This window comes from Bicyclus anynana, chromosome 21, assembly GCF_947172395.1.
Source record: "Bicyclus anynana chromosome 21, ilBicAnyn1.1, whole genome shotgun sequence".
NCBI lineage: Eukaryota > Metazoa > Arthropoda > Insecta > Lepidoptera > Nymphalidae > Bicyclus > Bicyclus anynana.
In genome coordinates this window covers 13250476-13267355 of record NC_069103.1, presented here as the reverse complement: position 1 = coordinate 13267355, position 16880 = coordinate 13250476, and the positions used below count along the sequence as shown (strand labels likewise).

Sequence of the window (16880 nt, the reverse complement as noted above, 5' to 3'; positions counted from 1 at the left end):
CTATGAAGTGAAAAATGAAACAGAAACCTGTGCAAATAATCTTGACCCACAGGTCTTGTTCTATGCTAGATTAACTGCGTATATCTCCTCCCCGGCATGGAGATGATATCGACACGACAATAGAAATTAGTGAGGCTCACTAAAAACCGCGCTCCGTAGAACTGACACGCAACGATACCGTGCGGTAATAAAAGCTTTTTAGCACTCTTCGTTATACGGAGTTTCCCAGGAAAGTAGCTTTTACGGACGCCTGCTGTGAACGTTTAGTTTTACACATACCTAGCTTACTTATATATGGTTTTATTTTCCTTGCAATGTTTACTTTTCTTTTTTTTTCATTTATTGATTGTTTGTTCAGTAGTGCTGTTCTATATTCTGTATTTTATAATTCGACAACGTTAATTTCGCATTTGCCCTTATCTATCTCTGTCTATCATAATACTATAAATAGAGACAGATAGACAAATTCAAAACTCACATAAAAATCGTCAAATTCTGCAAATGGATTTTAAAACAGTGAACAGTTTGTATTGAATTGAACTTGTATTCAGTTTGGATGACAATGTGTAGCAGATGACGTCATTACAAATTCAAAATGGCGTACCTACTCGTACTCACTATTTAAGTTTAACCTTGTACTTTTTACAATTTTCTGAGCAAATTTTCTACATGCATACTCTCCTAGTTGGGCTGTATTTGTTTAAATTACATTTAATTACACAAGTAAAAAGTGAATTAAATGTAAAAAAAAGATATTCTAAATTTAAATTCGACTTTTCGTATTAATATAATTGCCGTAAATTATAGAACAAAATGATAAACAACGGTGTGACTTTGTACGGGCGTCAAGAATTTTAAACGGTTTGTTTTTTTTTCACACAGCAATGAATACCGAAACGGTTGGCTGCAGCACGCATCATCACACAGCGGTCGATTAAGATTCCAGCAATTATTTCTTATTATTGATAGTATGCGATATATTAATTATAGGTTTTATATTTTTAAATGCACAGCGAACATTGTAAATACCATTAAATTTTTAATTAGACATTTTGTTTGTTACCCAAGTCTTGTTTTTTTGCAGTGCGTTTATGAATGAACGAATACACTGTTTTATGCAGCAAAGAGTGCAGATTTTCTAGAAATAAAACAACAATGCTCTGTAACTGTATCTATTAATTAATACTGTAATGAAATCTTCAGTTAATCGATACGAGTGGTTTCATATTGTTTGTAAGCTAAATTTTAATCTATTTGAGTGTTATTATTAATATATGATTATGTTCTCAGGGTTGATCTGTGTATTAATTATTAGATGACTTGCTTGATTGATGGTTACGTACTTTGTAGTAAAAAAAATAACATGTTTATCAATTTGCATTTTTTGGATACTTATGTACCTACCACTTGCAGGAGAAAATTACAATGTAAGATTATTGTGTATTTTTTAAACATAATAAATAATAAAAAAAAAACTAGATAGAAAAAGTAAACAAGATTCTTAAATTTATAATTCACTTTTTATAAGTTTTATAGATTTTCCCAATTATGTAGATTTGTAGAGAAATACTCACAACAAGGATTGACAATACAAATCAATTAAACGCCAGTGCGAGGTTGGCGCAGTGTCACTGTTACTTGGACCGAGTGTGTCACTAGAGAACGGTACAAATACAATCCATATCCAAAGATTGATATCAGTTGCCAGTACAGTAACATTCCCAGCGTTCGACGTATAATTAGGTTGTTTTTGTTTCGATAATAAACTAGTTGGCACCTATGGCGGTTGGATAATAAAAAGATCAAGCTTTTCGAGGCTGACAGAGCACTCGACACTCGCGCTAGGCCCGGCGACGCGCTCTCGTGTCGACAGCGCTGACATCGATAGTATCACAGTCGGGCCGATCGCAGTGTTCAGTAGAACACTATATCAATCACTCCACAATCGTACCGCACGCCACTTAAATAAATTTATAACATATTAAGTACGTTGAAAATAAACACTTTACCGTTTATGATTTATTTCGTGCGCCGATGAATTATGGACGCTTATTAGAGTGTTCTAGAGCGGGAGGTCCGAATTTTTTATCTCTTTTTGTGGTGATTTCACGTGCTACCGCCACCGATAAACGTTTTATTGGAGTAATTAAAATGCGAACGATTAGCGTTTGTCCGCATTACATGTGGGCATGATATATGTGACACTTTACAACGTAATCGGCTAAAGTGATATTTTTATTGCACTATCACTTGTCAGTCCATAGTGATTTCACAATTTATGTAATAGTCAAGAAATTCTACAGCCATTCATACCCTTAGCTGAGCTAACATTTTTATAATTGCCATTTCTTCGTATGGATATGACAGTTTTTATTAAACACTAATTGCTTCAATCGAATTGCAATTGCATCGTCATAAGTGGTGCAATGGAACCCATAATATGTACAAATCATTCAGTAATGCGTGTAGGAAGTTATTTACATTTGGATTTCACACTTTATGTAATAAGTAGTATAAACAAACTATTCATGCGATGACGTCTAACCTATGTCAACGCGAAGCAAATAAATAATCATGAGTAACTGGTCAGTTCCATGACTCTGACATGTTATCGACGACAGTTATCTCCGAGACCCTAAAGGTCAGCCCCCGCCTGCAGTATTGTAGCTATAAATACAGTGTAATTTCAATAATTAGTTCATATTTACGTCTGTCACAGATAACGAATCAATAAATAGTGAGGTTAAAAAGTGAAACTTAATACCATGGTACGCCATTACAAAGTCACTTCCGCCGGCGAAATCGATATTTGACGTTTTAATGTCAGTGAAGACGTCGGAATTATTTTTTTAAATTGCATCCCACCGCAACTGTCAACGCCTATTCAGACTATTGTACAAAAAAATGGTGTAACAAAGATATTGCGGTAAATGAATTTATAAGAAAATTATAGAGTTTGATTGTCTGTCTGTTACCACGAATTGATACAAAATGACTCCATTTAAGGTATTTTTTGTTGTGCAAATAATAGGTGTTGCTCCATGCTGATTTGCATTGTTATGTTGTTAAGGGAACGATGTAATGAAATATCGGATAAATACTCCGCAGTAAAATATTATTGCTTGTGTATTGTACCTATTATTTGATATTATACAATTTAATATGTTTGATTTTCACGGAAATTCAATTTATTTTACGTTCGAGACATTCGTTGCGCAATTTATCTAAATGTTTGCTTGTCGAATAGTTTTTAATAAAGTTAAATAAGCAAAATTATTTCAGATATTACATAAATCTAATAAAAAAAAAACTATCTAAGTTTTATATTATATTTACGTGTACCTAAGTTTAAACAAAATCATTAAAACCGGTGGTAAAGTCGCTATCAATAGTCAATTTGAAGTTTCAAAAGTGCTTGTAAACTAAGGTTACATAAAATATGGGTATCTGCGTATTATAATCTAATAGCTTAGTAGTCGGCATTAATAAAAACGATAAAAAAATTTAAAAAAATCTATGGATCTAATTAGTCCGTTTTAGAACGAAATCTTTAAGTATCACGGCGGCCATAATGGAACGTGACAAATCGATTGCAAACGAGAAGTAATTTCGATCGTACGTCGGTAAAACAGTAACCGGGCCGGTGGCCGTAAACAATCAATAACGCGACGCCTACGCGAGCCTATAACTGATTTACCATTGCTAATTACGATTTGTTACAAGCTTAAATCCACTGCCTAATCACAAGAACAGACTTTGACCTGTCGCTTTTCCTTTTTTTAAGCTTTACTATTTACCGTAGGAAAAAGGCAAAGGTATTAATTACACCATACAGCCATTGTTGCTTTTTTCAAGAATTTTTTAACTACTTCTTGGTTTATTGACCCCGCGCGTCAAGCGATTCTGGCAGTGTCAAATTTTTTTTATATTTACTAATATAGTTTTTATGTCTAAAGATATTTTTGTATGTTGATCATATTATCAACTAGGTTAGCACTTCACTATGTCACATGATGTTAGATAATAAGATGCAATCAGAGAAAGTATGCTGACAAAGAAGAGATATCGGTTTTGATCTAATTATATACCTACGCTATTAGATGGAATCTTAAATGGCTTTATTTATTTTGAGACTAAAATGAAATAATAACCAGCCACGTCATAATAATCTAAACAATCAAAAAACAGCTCCATTTCGTAAACAAAATAATTTTTAATTGACTTATAGTTATTAAAGTCCGAAGAAATTGCCCGCCGCTGATTTACGGTACGCCATTTTGCGCGACATTTTAATATCTGAATGCGTTGGCGCGCTTTTTCTGCCTTTATTCTTTTTTTAATTCTGATGGGTAATGGAGGCAGGTGCGTCGCGGCAAAGTTATTCCGTCCTGCATTCTCTCTTTCGCGAGTAATTTTCGTATGGCGCTTCTAAATGGGTTTTGTGTATGGAATCGAATTTGCCGTGAGTTATTTTTTTTTTATATTTTCGCTTCGATGTTTTCTGTGACGAAACTCTATTGAAATATCTGTTTGCCAAATGAACTTTGCTACATACAATAGAAAATAGATGACTATCCTATTATGGTAAAATTGTCAAAAATGGAATTTTAGAAAACGCAAAAGGACATTAAAAAGTCACATCCTTTGAAAAATACATTGAATTTTTAAATCCAAACACAATACTTGAATATATTGTCTAATATTCGTATTGTATTTAGCGTAGACAGAGAAAGACATAGACGACGACTTGGCGCGCCATTCTCAGTCTAAATATGATCGAATTTGATGCGATTTTGACTTCAAAACACACTTAACTGAACGAACCACAGAACTTAACTTGTACTCAGTTAAAATACTCTGAGAAACATCACTAACGCCATGATTCACACATCCATCAACATGATATGATTCACGTTTAGAAGCAGGTAAAAACTATTTTCTAAGTTTTCATTATGATTAATGAATCTGTAGATTCTACGTATCTAGCATATAATTATGTAATATATAATTTAAAATGATGTGTTTTACTAGAATACAAAAGTTTATTATTTTTAAGGCATTTCAATGATTGTGGCATGACTAAAATGATAAAATAAACTTGAGAAATGAAACTTTGAAAAACATATGTTAATTAAAGTTATGACCACAAGCTTTCACATAATAAATCACAATAAACGCCTTAGAATTTCATGTGTAAAACAGGCATTAACAGAATATGATCGACTAGTTCCCCAAACCCATCGTTCATAATCATGATCATGTATCGTACGTACATCATTATCAGAGGACGTATTAGAGACCAGGCTTCCTTCCCTTCTTACAGGAGATATTAGACTCACCACGCTGCTCTAATCCGGATTGGTGGGCTATCTATATACGCAGCGGGTACCAGGATACCATAACAAAGTAGAAGCACACACCTGTTTACTGAACACCGCGATGTCCTCGTTAAAGGACTCTGAGGAACAGACGTCACCGCCGGCTACGCCGGGGTCGCGGGGGGTACACGTTGCCAGCTCGCACTTCTCGAAGATCAGCGCCAGCAGGGGAAACAGGGGATGCCTGGAACACAAGGGTGACATTTAAAAAAAGCTTTGTTTTATTAAAAGAATACCTAAGTACATAAGCAAAAGAGTTAGCACAAGGGTTACATAAATAGGTACTTGTTTATTATACCCTATTAACAGTAATACTTATAGTAAGAAGGAAACGTAACATGAAATTAATTATCAAAGGTTTTAAAATATATGTAAGTTACCTACTAATTGTAGTTGTAATGAAATTTCTTATAAAACAGTTATTTCTATTCTATTCATCAATTCAGTTTTAAACAAACATCTACGTAACATAAAATAATACAAAAAACGCATAACAAAACAGACTTTTAAGACAAATATTAAATATGTTTCCATATAAATTATTGTATCAATAGAACTGATAACTAAAATAAGAAATCAATTCATTTAGGATGATTTTTATAAACATATCTTATTAGTTAGTATTATTCTAAAAGAACATTAGCAAAAGAATATAAATGCCAATGGAATACCAAACTGATTACATCGAGCCAATAGTACGAAGAAAAAAAAACAAACAGAATGCCATTGAATCTCCGAGATGATCTCACAAAAGATGTAATTGAGAGCAAGCCTCGAGATTGAGATAAGCGTGGAGATTGGGAGAACGTGATGCTGATATCATCAAATGCTATCATAATTTTGTATGGTTACAGTGATAGCGGAAAAATATTTCGTATGTCAATGACAAACAAAAACATAAATAAGCACATGATTCGATTACACCTCCAATCGATGTTGATGCGTTTACCATTTGCCTATTTGTATAGAAAAAAAACAAACAACTCTCAATAGCTCGGCAGTACGAATATAAGTGACGAACTCAACACCAAGAGGTCAATGGTTCGATTCCCACCCACTGGACTATCGTCGATTTCTTAATGAGATGGGTCATTTTTAAAAAGCATAATATATTATTTTTTTTTTTTGAGGAAAAAGTTTTAAAATGATTTATTACATTGTCTACTTAAATAAATGTAGAAAGAAAGGTTGGTTGATTTTGTATTATAATAATAAGTGGAATCTATTTAGCAAATAATTACCATACGAAATTACTTACTAGTTTGAATAATTTTCACTCAGTAACAGTAACCAGCTTTTTAAAATTACATAAATTATACTTTTTTTTTAAAACTAATATTCTCATGTTTTCATTTTTAAATCGTTTAATAGCAGGAAACAAAAATTATTATAATATTTTGAATACATAAGTTGAAAAACACGTTCAAAATTAATTGTCTAGAAACTGAACATAAGAAATTACTTGCATTATATTCAAATGTGCTCTTCAAAGCGATTTAAATACATGTCCAAGTAATGCATTTCACATGTAAGTAACATGAATTAAAAAGAGCTATTTAGTTTAGCTATCAGTGTAATACACACCTATATTGTTTGAGTGCATACCTACATAATTACTAAATTAAAACATTATTCCGGTACAGTTTTAATTGCTTTATGTCAATCAACGTTAAAGTACCGTTTACTGCAATTAAAGTGTTCACAAGAGTTATTGAACAAAATCACGATCATGCTATAATATAAATTATTACTAAATACTGATGTATTATTTAACAACTCAATTAAACTTGATAAAGTTCACATGAATTAGATAAAGTTATGTGAATGATACAGTATTTTAAGCATTTTTATAGATGTAGGTATATGTAGCAATAACTAAACAACGTAAAGCTCAAAGAAATAACAATTTGCAATTCACTAACGAATATTCAAAATACATACTACATACAACAACAGAGCTGATTGGACAAATTCAAATTTCATTAACTTAAGCTAATTTTACAAGCTTTTAAGAAACAAGTTATTAAAAGAAATACTTGAACTATACTGTATTTTTTTTTGTTTGTATATTTTCTCTATATTTATCACATCCGAATGAAATGACCAAATTCTTTATTAAGACAAATTATACAATGATCATAATTTGAAATAACATCGCAATTGATTCATCAAAACTTAAGAACTTCAATAAAGAATAAATCATGCAATTTCAAACAGCACTTCACTGGATAAATTCAAACATACAATTAATCAACTTACTTGATAATTTATTTATTAAATACAAAAGATTACTCGTCATAGAAGTGCAATCAACATTTGCGGATGTTAGGAAAGCAAAAACCATAACGCACTACTAAAACAAATCCAGAGTGTAATTATAGTCACGCAGTATTTCTTACCGAGATAGAAAAAAGCTAGATTGGATGATCGGTAACAAATAATTTTACATTTATGGACTATTTATTCTTAGTTGGTTAAGACACGTAAAGAGATTAATTTAAAAAAAAAGGTACGGCAAGGCAAGGCGAGGCTGCTCTTTTAACTAATGACTAGCTTTTCACCCGCGTGGTTCCCGTTCCCGTAGGAATATGGGGATACTATATAGCCTATAGCCTGCCTCGATAAATGAGCTATCTAACACTGAAAGAATTTTTCAAATCGGAGCAGTAGTTCCTGAGATTAGCACGTTCAATCAAACAAACAAACAAACTTTTCAGCTTTATAATATTAGTATAGATTAGATCCATTGCGTGGTTTGAAATATCTTTGTACAGACGACGGAAAGTGTTTGTTTTATACATATTATTTTGTTGAGATATGGAAAATATGGTCTTCTTTATGAAAAAGTGTATCGACACATACCTAACCTATATTCGAAATGATTATACTTCACTTTTTTACAATTGCTAAGTGAAATATTTGAAAAGCTTCCATATCCCTAGTTATATTATACGCTAACTTTATTTGGTCTTATTAGATGGATTAAGAATTATTATTTATGTTTACACGTGGAAAGTTTTCTTTGCTAAATACCCACGTGCATCTCTTTGCCTCAACCTCCCCCTTGACTATAATATTGACTTTTTAAGCGTAATTTACATTAGTTTATAACTGCATTGGGTTATATAAGTGTAGAATCCAGCATAGTAACGACAGAATATTATAACACCAACGGCTTTCAGCTTTCTGTTTATAAGAACCACAATCATATGAATTTATCGATTAAAATAACGATTAACCTTTAAAACAACACAAAAGCCTGTGTGGTCCCTTTTCGCGCGGTAAATGATTTTCATTACATGCCATTAAAAATAATTGATCAGATATTGTATGATGGACTAATAATAAATAATTAATAAAGCTATTAAAATAATGCGGAACCGGGGTTGTTAAAATAAATTGCGAAATTGTGTGAATTTTTCTTTTTAATGGAACGTCGCTTTTTATTATTAACTGACATTTTTCTAGTACCTAGTAGTAGACTGCTCTAAGCTTTAGATACATTTAGATTATAAAAAACGTCATATGATATTAACATCGTTTACAAATTTTATAGTTAAAAAAAATTACGAAAGTAAATCAGTCTGTAATTTTATTTGATTAAAACATTTGATTAAAGGAATTCTATTTCGCTTACACTGGTACCACACCTCAGACATAAAGTTGTGGTCAACTTTGCATCTGATAACTAAATGTTAAGGACAATCTGGAAGACATCACACCTTCGTGCCTATCTTGAATCAATATTGTCTGAAATACTATTATTGCATTCCAAAGTATTCCTTTATAAGTTTTCTTTGATATATTCCAAAGTACATAGTAAAATGTATAGAAAAACTGCAAAAATTACTAATCAACTGTCAGATCTGACCAAAGAATAATTATTAGCTGACGGAGCTAATATTGTTTTATATAAGTAAATGTGTTAGTTTCGCCACAGAATACATAATAACCTACAAGTGCCCGTCCCTACATAACAAACAAAATATTATGCTTGTTTACATGTTTGTATCTTTTGTCATAATACTAAAAGCTATAAGTACTTATTTACTTTCTTAACTGCTATTTAATTTTACTTGAAGAAAGTGTATATAAATATTATATTATGTTGTTGTTTTATTGTCATAGAAAATAATTACAGAATCTTCAGAAATATGACAATGAAATTATCATTAGGTACTTATAGATACTTTAAGTAAAAAATATTTTATCAGCTTTTCTAAAATAACAAGTTCTTTTATTTAATTACGATTAATTGCCATTTTACATGAAATAAAATCTTAAATTAATATTTTCAGCCTTTTTGCTGGACATGCATCTCTTTGCCTCAACCTCCCCCTTGACTAAAATATATTTGACTTTTTAACCGACTTCCAAAAAGGAGGAGGTTGTACGTTCGGATGTATGTATGTTTTTTTTTTATTATATTAATATTATATTGCAGCTTCGTAATCCGCTCGCAGCTGTCACTTGCACCACACCAATTCTTATGTAGTTGTCAAGTTTGAATCTGATAGGCAGATGTCGTGAGGGCAAACCCGCGAAGAGTCGCACCACGCCCGTTACACCACGGATAAGGTAAAGAGTAAAGTTTCTAAATTAGGGTTACTGACTGACACCTACAGTAATCGCGTTATCAATTGAGTCGTCGGCCTATTATTCATTTCCCTATGAATAATATGCATCTATGACATTTTTATAAGTTTCTATGACATTTTTATAAGTTTCTTCATAGTTATCTTTGCTTACGTTATCTTTTTAGTTTACTACCCTCTCATACTATAGTCAGTGCGTTATTAACTGAGTCGTATAATTGCTTACCTATGTCTATGTGGCTGTTGTCATAATTTAGGTTTCTACTTTTTTTTACCTTCATTCGTTTTCTATACTAAGCGCGTTATCTACTGAATCGTCGGGTCATCAATTATTTCTCTACGATGATACTTTCGTAGTTTTTTGTTTTGTGTTGAACAGAAAAGATACTGTTGGTCATATCTATTATTTTTTTTTTAATTTGACTATTACAAAATTGTAAAGTAAAACAAAAATTGCAAAGTAAGATTATGAAACAAGACCTTTTAAATTTATATGTGTGTGTTAAAACCGTTAATTTAATAGAGAGTAGGTCGTTCGTTATCAATCCATATTCGGCTCACTGCTGCTCACCACGCATTCGCACCCAATGCGAATTTGCAGACTTCATAAACGCAGAGAATTAAGAAAATTCTCAGTTATGCAGGACACGTGATGTTTAATTTTTTAAAAAAACAACTGCAAAGTTGGGGGTGCTTGCCCCGGACCGGATTCGAACCCACACCCTCCGGAATCGGAGGCAGAGGTCATAACCACTGGGCTATCACGGTTCTTTAAAGAAGTTTTTAGGGAGTAGGTAAGAATTGTTAAAAATCTATAAATTATACCTAAATGTTTACAACTACAACGTCACAACAACACCATAATCTGCTCAGTTATCGACGGATTTGCTTCTTGTAATCGGTTTATTGATATTATCCGATACTGTGCCTAATTCAGTAGCCGAAACTTTATCATAATGTGTCCGATGTCCGTGCAAATACACACTATCGATATCGTTTTTATATAAAATAAAAAAATATATATAAACATTAGTATTGCATTTTATTCTTTTCTTTCCTAGGAGTAGGTAAGTGGGTATTATATAGATGATAATTTTATTGATATAATATAATATTATAGTGTATCTATCATCAATAATATAGGTGCACTGTGATAGCCCAGTGGTTATGACCTCTGCCTCCGATTCCGGAGGGTGAGGGTTCGAATCTGGTCCGGGGCATGCACCTCCAACTTTTCAGTTGTGTGCATTTTAAGAAATTAAATATCACGTGTCTCAATCGGTGAAGGAAAACATCGTGAGGAAACCTGCATACCAGAGAATTATCTTAATTCTCTGCGTGTGTAAAGTCTGCCAATCCGCATTGGGCCAGCGTGGTGGACTATTGGCCTAACCCCTCTCATTCTGAGAGGAGACTCGAGCTCAGCAGTGAGCCGAATATGGGTTGATGACGACGACTCTGTATTTTAAATCCGTCCTTAAACCAAGGAACTATACGTAGAGGCTTTCTTTATATTATCTATGCCTTAAATAGTACAAATTTGTATCATCATGATATATGATACAATTTTGTACTAAAAAGAATTAAGGCATCATCATATTCCATGACCATCTACTTACAAGTACCCTAGGGTACTAAAAGACATGATCAAAAAGTGTGTTTTATATACTATAATTTAGAGATTATTTTGTTTAAATTTAAGAAAAGTTGCACATTTGATAAAGTTCTTCCTGATTTAAATAGAAGACATTATATGCTATATTATTTGTTGTTACTCAAGACAATCTTATGTTGAGAGGCGCCACGACAAAAAGTCGCGCGACAAAATGTCTTCAGCGTGTTGTTGCACTAATGCCCGGTAGCCGACCTTCTTATCAAATGATATTACAACAAATATTATACGTCAATTTGTTAATCTTTAACTTTACAATGTGGTTTATTACTCGCCAATTATAGATGTTTTGGGTTCGAATCCGGGTTGAGTAAGTAGGTAGATATCTTATGTCGCAAAAATAGCTTTAGCCGAAATATTGTAATTTGCAATTTAAATTTCTTTCAATGTTCATAAAAAAAATGGGAAAGTAACTTATCAGCGAGTAACACATCCTATAATATATCCTGGGTTCGAATCCGGATCGGGTAAATAACTTAAGTCGCCTATATTTCAGCAGACTTGCAATTTGCAATTTATAGCCTTAATTCTTTCACCAATAGAAAACTACATTATTAACGAGTAACACAGACTATGTTGTTGTACCTCTTGTTCTCTCGAAATCTTGTTGCATTACAAACTGTATGCAAGGTACCCTAGAGTAATGGGAAATACTCCCGAGCACCCTGTATACAGTACCTACTCAAACTGCATTACAAACTGTATGCAAGGTACCCTAGAGTAATGGGAAATACTCCCGAGCACCCTGTATACAGTACTCAGTACTTCAGAGTTATGGAAAATGCTCCCGAGCACTCTGTATATAATGCTGCATTACAAACTGCATGCAAGGTACCCTAGAGTTATGGGAAATACTCCCGAGCACCCTGTATATAGTACTCAAACTGCATTACAAATTTGTATGCAAGGTACCCTAGAGTTATGGGAAATACTCCCGAGCACCCTATATACAGTACTCAGTACTTTAGAGTTATGGAAAATGCTACCGAGCACTCTGTATATAATGCTGCATTACAAACTGTATGCAAGGTACAACGCATCAGCACCTGCACAAACAAACACACAAACAAACAGACAGAGTTACGGCGCACGTTGCCCAACAAACGTGTTTTGTGTACGTACAGACATTTGGCAAATGTTTGTTTGTTTATTTGTTTGATTGAATCTCTCACACCAGATATTTGCGATTTACACCTTACTTGTAGTCGAGGAGACGGTTGGAAGAAATTTGATGATTTAATTTTTTTTTTCTTTTTTATTTATTGACACATATTATCATTAATTAGCTTACGGGTTGTTTTAAGTATTTTTTTTTTATTATGTAATCTCAACAGTATGGATTTGTTGTACATTTTGTTAAGCTAGATTTCAAGTAAGGAAAGTTCATAACCCTAATTAATATTATAAATTGGATTGTGAGTTTGTTTGTTTGTTATATTACCACGGTTAAACTACTAAATCCATTTTTAAAGTTCTATTACATGTTGGAAGTTACTTTATTAGCGAGTAACATTAGCAACATTTTATTCCCACAGAACCAGAAAATACGCAGTTCTAACTGTGGAGCACTGCTAGTAAATAATAAATAAAAATAACAAATAATAAGATGGACAAATAAATAACATTATATTATATTCTATACCTATAGCATATATAGTTAGTACAAAACCCATTCTAATCTATTCTACTCGTGGCTAGTACAAGAGCAGCTAATATAATAAAACAGAACACACGTTACCACCCGACTCACCCGTATATGGCGTCCTTGTCGCGCTTGTGCACTAGCGGCTCGCCGGGCAACGCGTGCGCCGGCGCGGCGGGCGGCGGGTAGTGCACCGGCGGGATGTGCGGGTGCGTGAGCCGGTGCTCGTGGTACATGGCGCCGCCCTCCATGTAGCCCCCGCCGTGGAGGCTCTCGTCGTACTGGAAACCAGAGAAAACACTAATCAAGAATACACCCTGAACAAAGAAACACCCTGAACAAAAAACACCCTGATCAAATGAACACCCTGAATAAATAAGCACCCTGATAAAGTAAACACCTTCGTTAAGTGAACAACTTGATTAAATAAACACGTTGAACAATTTAACACCCTGATCAAGAAAACACCCTGGTCAAATTAACATTTGAAGAAGTAAGCACCCTTATTAAGTGAATACTGAATAAATAAATACTTTTTTATGTTCTAATAGAAAACAATGATGACGTCTAAGATGAAAAACGCTTGCGTAGAATATGTCTATTCACTCTTGCCTTGAAGGTGTTCAAGTTGTACGTGTCAGGAAACACAGACGCCACATTGTGCAAATTGATATTTGATCAAAAAACACCCTGATCAAAGTAACACCCTGGTAAAATGAACACCCTAAACAAGTAAGCAGCCTGATTAAGTAAACGCGTTGATCATATTGACACCCTGTTCAAAAGGCCACCTAAATCGAGAACACACCCAAATCAAATTAAAACTGTGGACAAGTAAACACCCTGATCAAGAGTCCAGCTTGATTGAAAAAACACCTTGATCATGAAAACACCCTGATAAATAAAATACAAGCTGTTAAATCATATTTTCACTGGCTTGTTATGGATCAACGAAGCAGTTTATTTTCAAATTGCTTGCTTCATAAATAAAGTGAGCCAGAAATCAGCATAAATAAATTGAATCAATTTAAATAATAACTAAAACATATTGAAAGACCAAATTGACCCAAACTAGAAATCGAATCCAGGTTACCTACCAAAGAATCAAAAACTTGATCATTGCTAACCTAACGTCAGCTTGATTAACTATTTAAGTAGGATATAATCATAAACAAGTGGTTATAATTAATTATCTCTCTAATGGTTTCATAAAACAAATGAAGACAATTAAGTATGCAATACACAGGACACCGCCAAAGTGATAACAAAAAAATATCTGAATAAATTTTATTCTCTAGACAAGAAAAACACAAATGTCACAGCAAAATTAACCATCTCTTACCTAATATAGTTACATTTTAATGAAGAGTTTTGAACTCAAGTACACCTTTTTAAGGCATTTTCTCATTTTGGTTTTTATTTAGTACCTACCTAATGTCAATTACATAATGGAATAAAAACATGGTGACGCCAGACTTTCCTCATTTTATAAAGCCGAATGTTTGTTAGTCTTTAGTTTCTAAGTCTCTTATTTGGTCCAGGTTCGGCCGTGGCTAGTTACCACCCTACCGGCAAAGACGTACCGCCATTGATTTAACGTTTCGGTACGATGTCGTGTAGAAACGGAAAGAGGCGTGAAATTCATCATCCTCCTAACAAGTTAGCCCGCTTCCATCTTATATTGCATCATCAGTTACCATTAGGTGAGATTGTAGTCAAGGGCTAACTTGTAAAGAAAAAACATCTTCTAACCATTAGTAAACGGTAGACATCTATTGGTCTAACTATTGGTCCAGGGCTCGAATCCTGGGCCAGGAAAAAAAACAGATATTTATTTTATAAAACGAATTAGTTAATTAATAATTGGACGTGCGTGCCCCGGACAGGATTCAAACCTACATCCTCCGAATTGAAACAAGAGGTTATATCCACTGGGGTATCACGGTTATTAAGAACAAATGTTGAGTTTCTTGTCGGTTCTTCTCAGCAGAACCTGCCTTCGGAACCGTTGGTAGAATCTTTACAAATAGTCAACTGATTTTTCAAAAGTGCGTGTAAACTGAGCCTACTTGAAATAAATTAATTCTGATTTTTATTTCTTTCCGCATCAATAAACAGAGGGCCTAGTGGCAGTTTGATACTGTTACTATCACGTTAACGTAAACGCGAATTTCAAAGGAATTGAAACAGCGACATCTAGTGGCACTACTTCACAACTGTTTCAATTCCGCATAAATTTGCGTTTACGTCAACGCGATAGTAATAATATGAAAATATTGAAAACTCCCACTAGACACAGTGAGGATGATCTGGCGCTTGCAAGTTCTCAGCCCATAAAACGTATCAATACGCTAAAATAAAAACATCAGCGCATAAAAGCGTACAATTAAAAGGTAAAATAAATAAAAAAAAAAGTGACAGCACTTATACATATTCAGTAGATAGTGAATAGTCAAGTCATTCCGATACCCATCTGCCTTGGCCGGCAATTAACTCCTTTGGAAATGTATCGCTTTTAAAGTTTAGCTTTTAAAAGTCCGCTTTTGTTTAGAGCTTTTAACGTTGGCTCTTATATTATTACTATCCCGACAGACTTCTGTCGGTCAATTCACTAACTTTGTCAATAACCATCTAATAAAATGAACATCAAATCAATTACAACCGTCTCCTTTGACGGCCTTCTCCGTGTGCGCGGTGGATTTACAAGACAAAGGTTCCGAGTTCGATTCCCAGCTGAGCAGGTCTGGCTGGTGGGAGACATCGGTCGTGTCTAGTTACCACCTTACTCAAAAGATTTCCGATACGATATTGTGTAGAAACCGAAAGGTATGTAGATTTTCATTCTCCTCCTAACAAGTTAGCTCGCTTCAATCTTAGATTACATCATCACTTGCCATCAGATGAGATTGTAGGCTAATTTGTAAATAATCCATCATACAACCGGATGACATTTTCACCTATAATCTTAATTTTGATCAGTTAGTATTAAATTTATTGTGATTTTTTAGAAATATAGGTACTGTAACCTACACAAAAAATTCATCAAAATGGATTGATATCACTCAGGCGTTCTAAAGTGACGTTGGACATGTTTTAGACAAATAATTTAATTTTGTATGTATTTCGATTTCAACTAGCCAAAAACCTAGCTATGCCAGTAGCCTCAGTCACTAACTTTGACGTATGTTAGTTGACATGCACAAAAATGACATTCTATATAACAAATGTCATACGATGCCTACTGATAACCCTTCATGGATATCATACAGTAGGTAGATGACATTTCTCAGTTGATTTGATGATTATTTTAATTGGTTGTTAATAAAGACCAACTTAGAGAATAGGTCAACAGTGCATTATATGTCCTACGCCTTAGTTGACGTAATGTGTCTTTATTTAAACAAACAACCACAGCCTTTTGACTTTAACAGCATTGCTGTTAAGCTGCATAATCAACTCTATCAAACCTACTCCTAAAATACATATATAAATAAATAGCTTTCTAAGTCCGCCATAATTCACTAATGTGTTAACCTACTTCAGCCAAAGTGAACATTTCCAACTTTTAGCAAATACATTGTGAATGTATGATA

The 16880-nt window shown here is 33.5% G+C and overlaps 1 protein-coding gene across 4 annotated transcripts in view; it reads right to left on the bottom strand.

Moving 5' to 3' along the window:
• Positions 1-16880, bottom strand: part of LOC112054591 (homeobox protein homothorax) — a 430497-nt gene that overhangs the window by 387461 nt on the left and 26156 nt on the right. For all 4 annotated transcript variants that reach the window (XM_052888253.1, XM_052888254.1, XM_024094433.2 and 1 more), the window contains exons 2-3: positions 13396-13568; positions 5421-5562 (exon numbers count right to left, since the gene is read on the bottom strand). In XM_052888253.1, coding sequence (XP_052744213.1) covers positions 5421-5562; positions 13396-13568 — 315 coding nt within the window. The remainder of the gene's footprint in view (positions 1-5420; positions 5563-13395; positions 13569-16880) is intronic.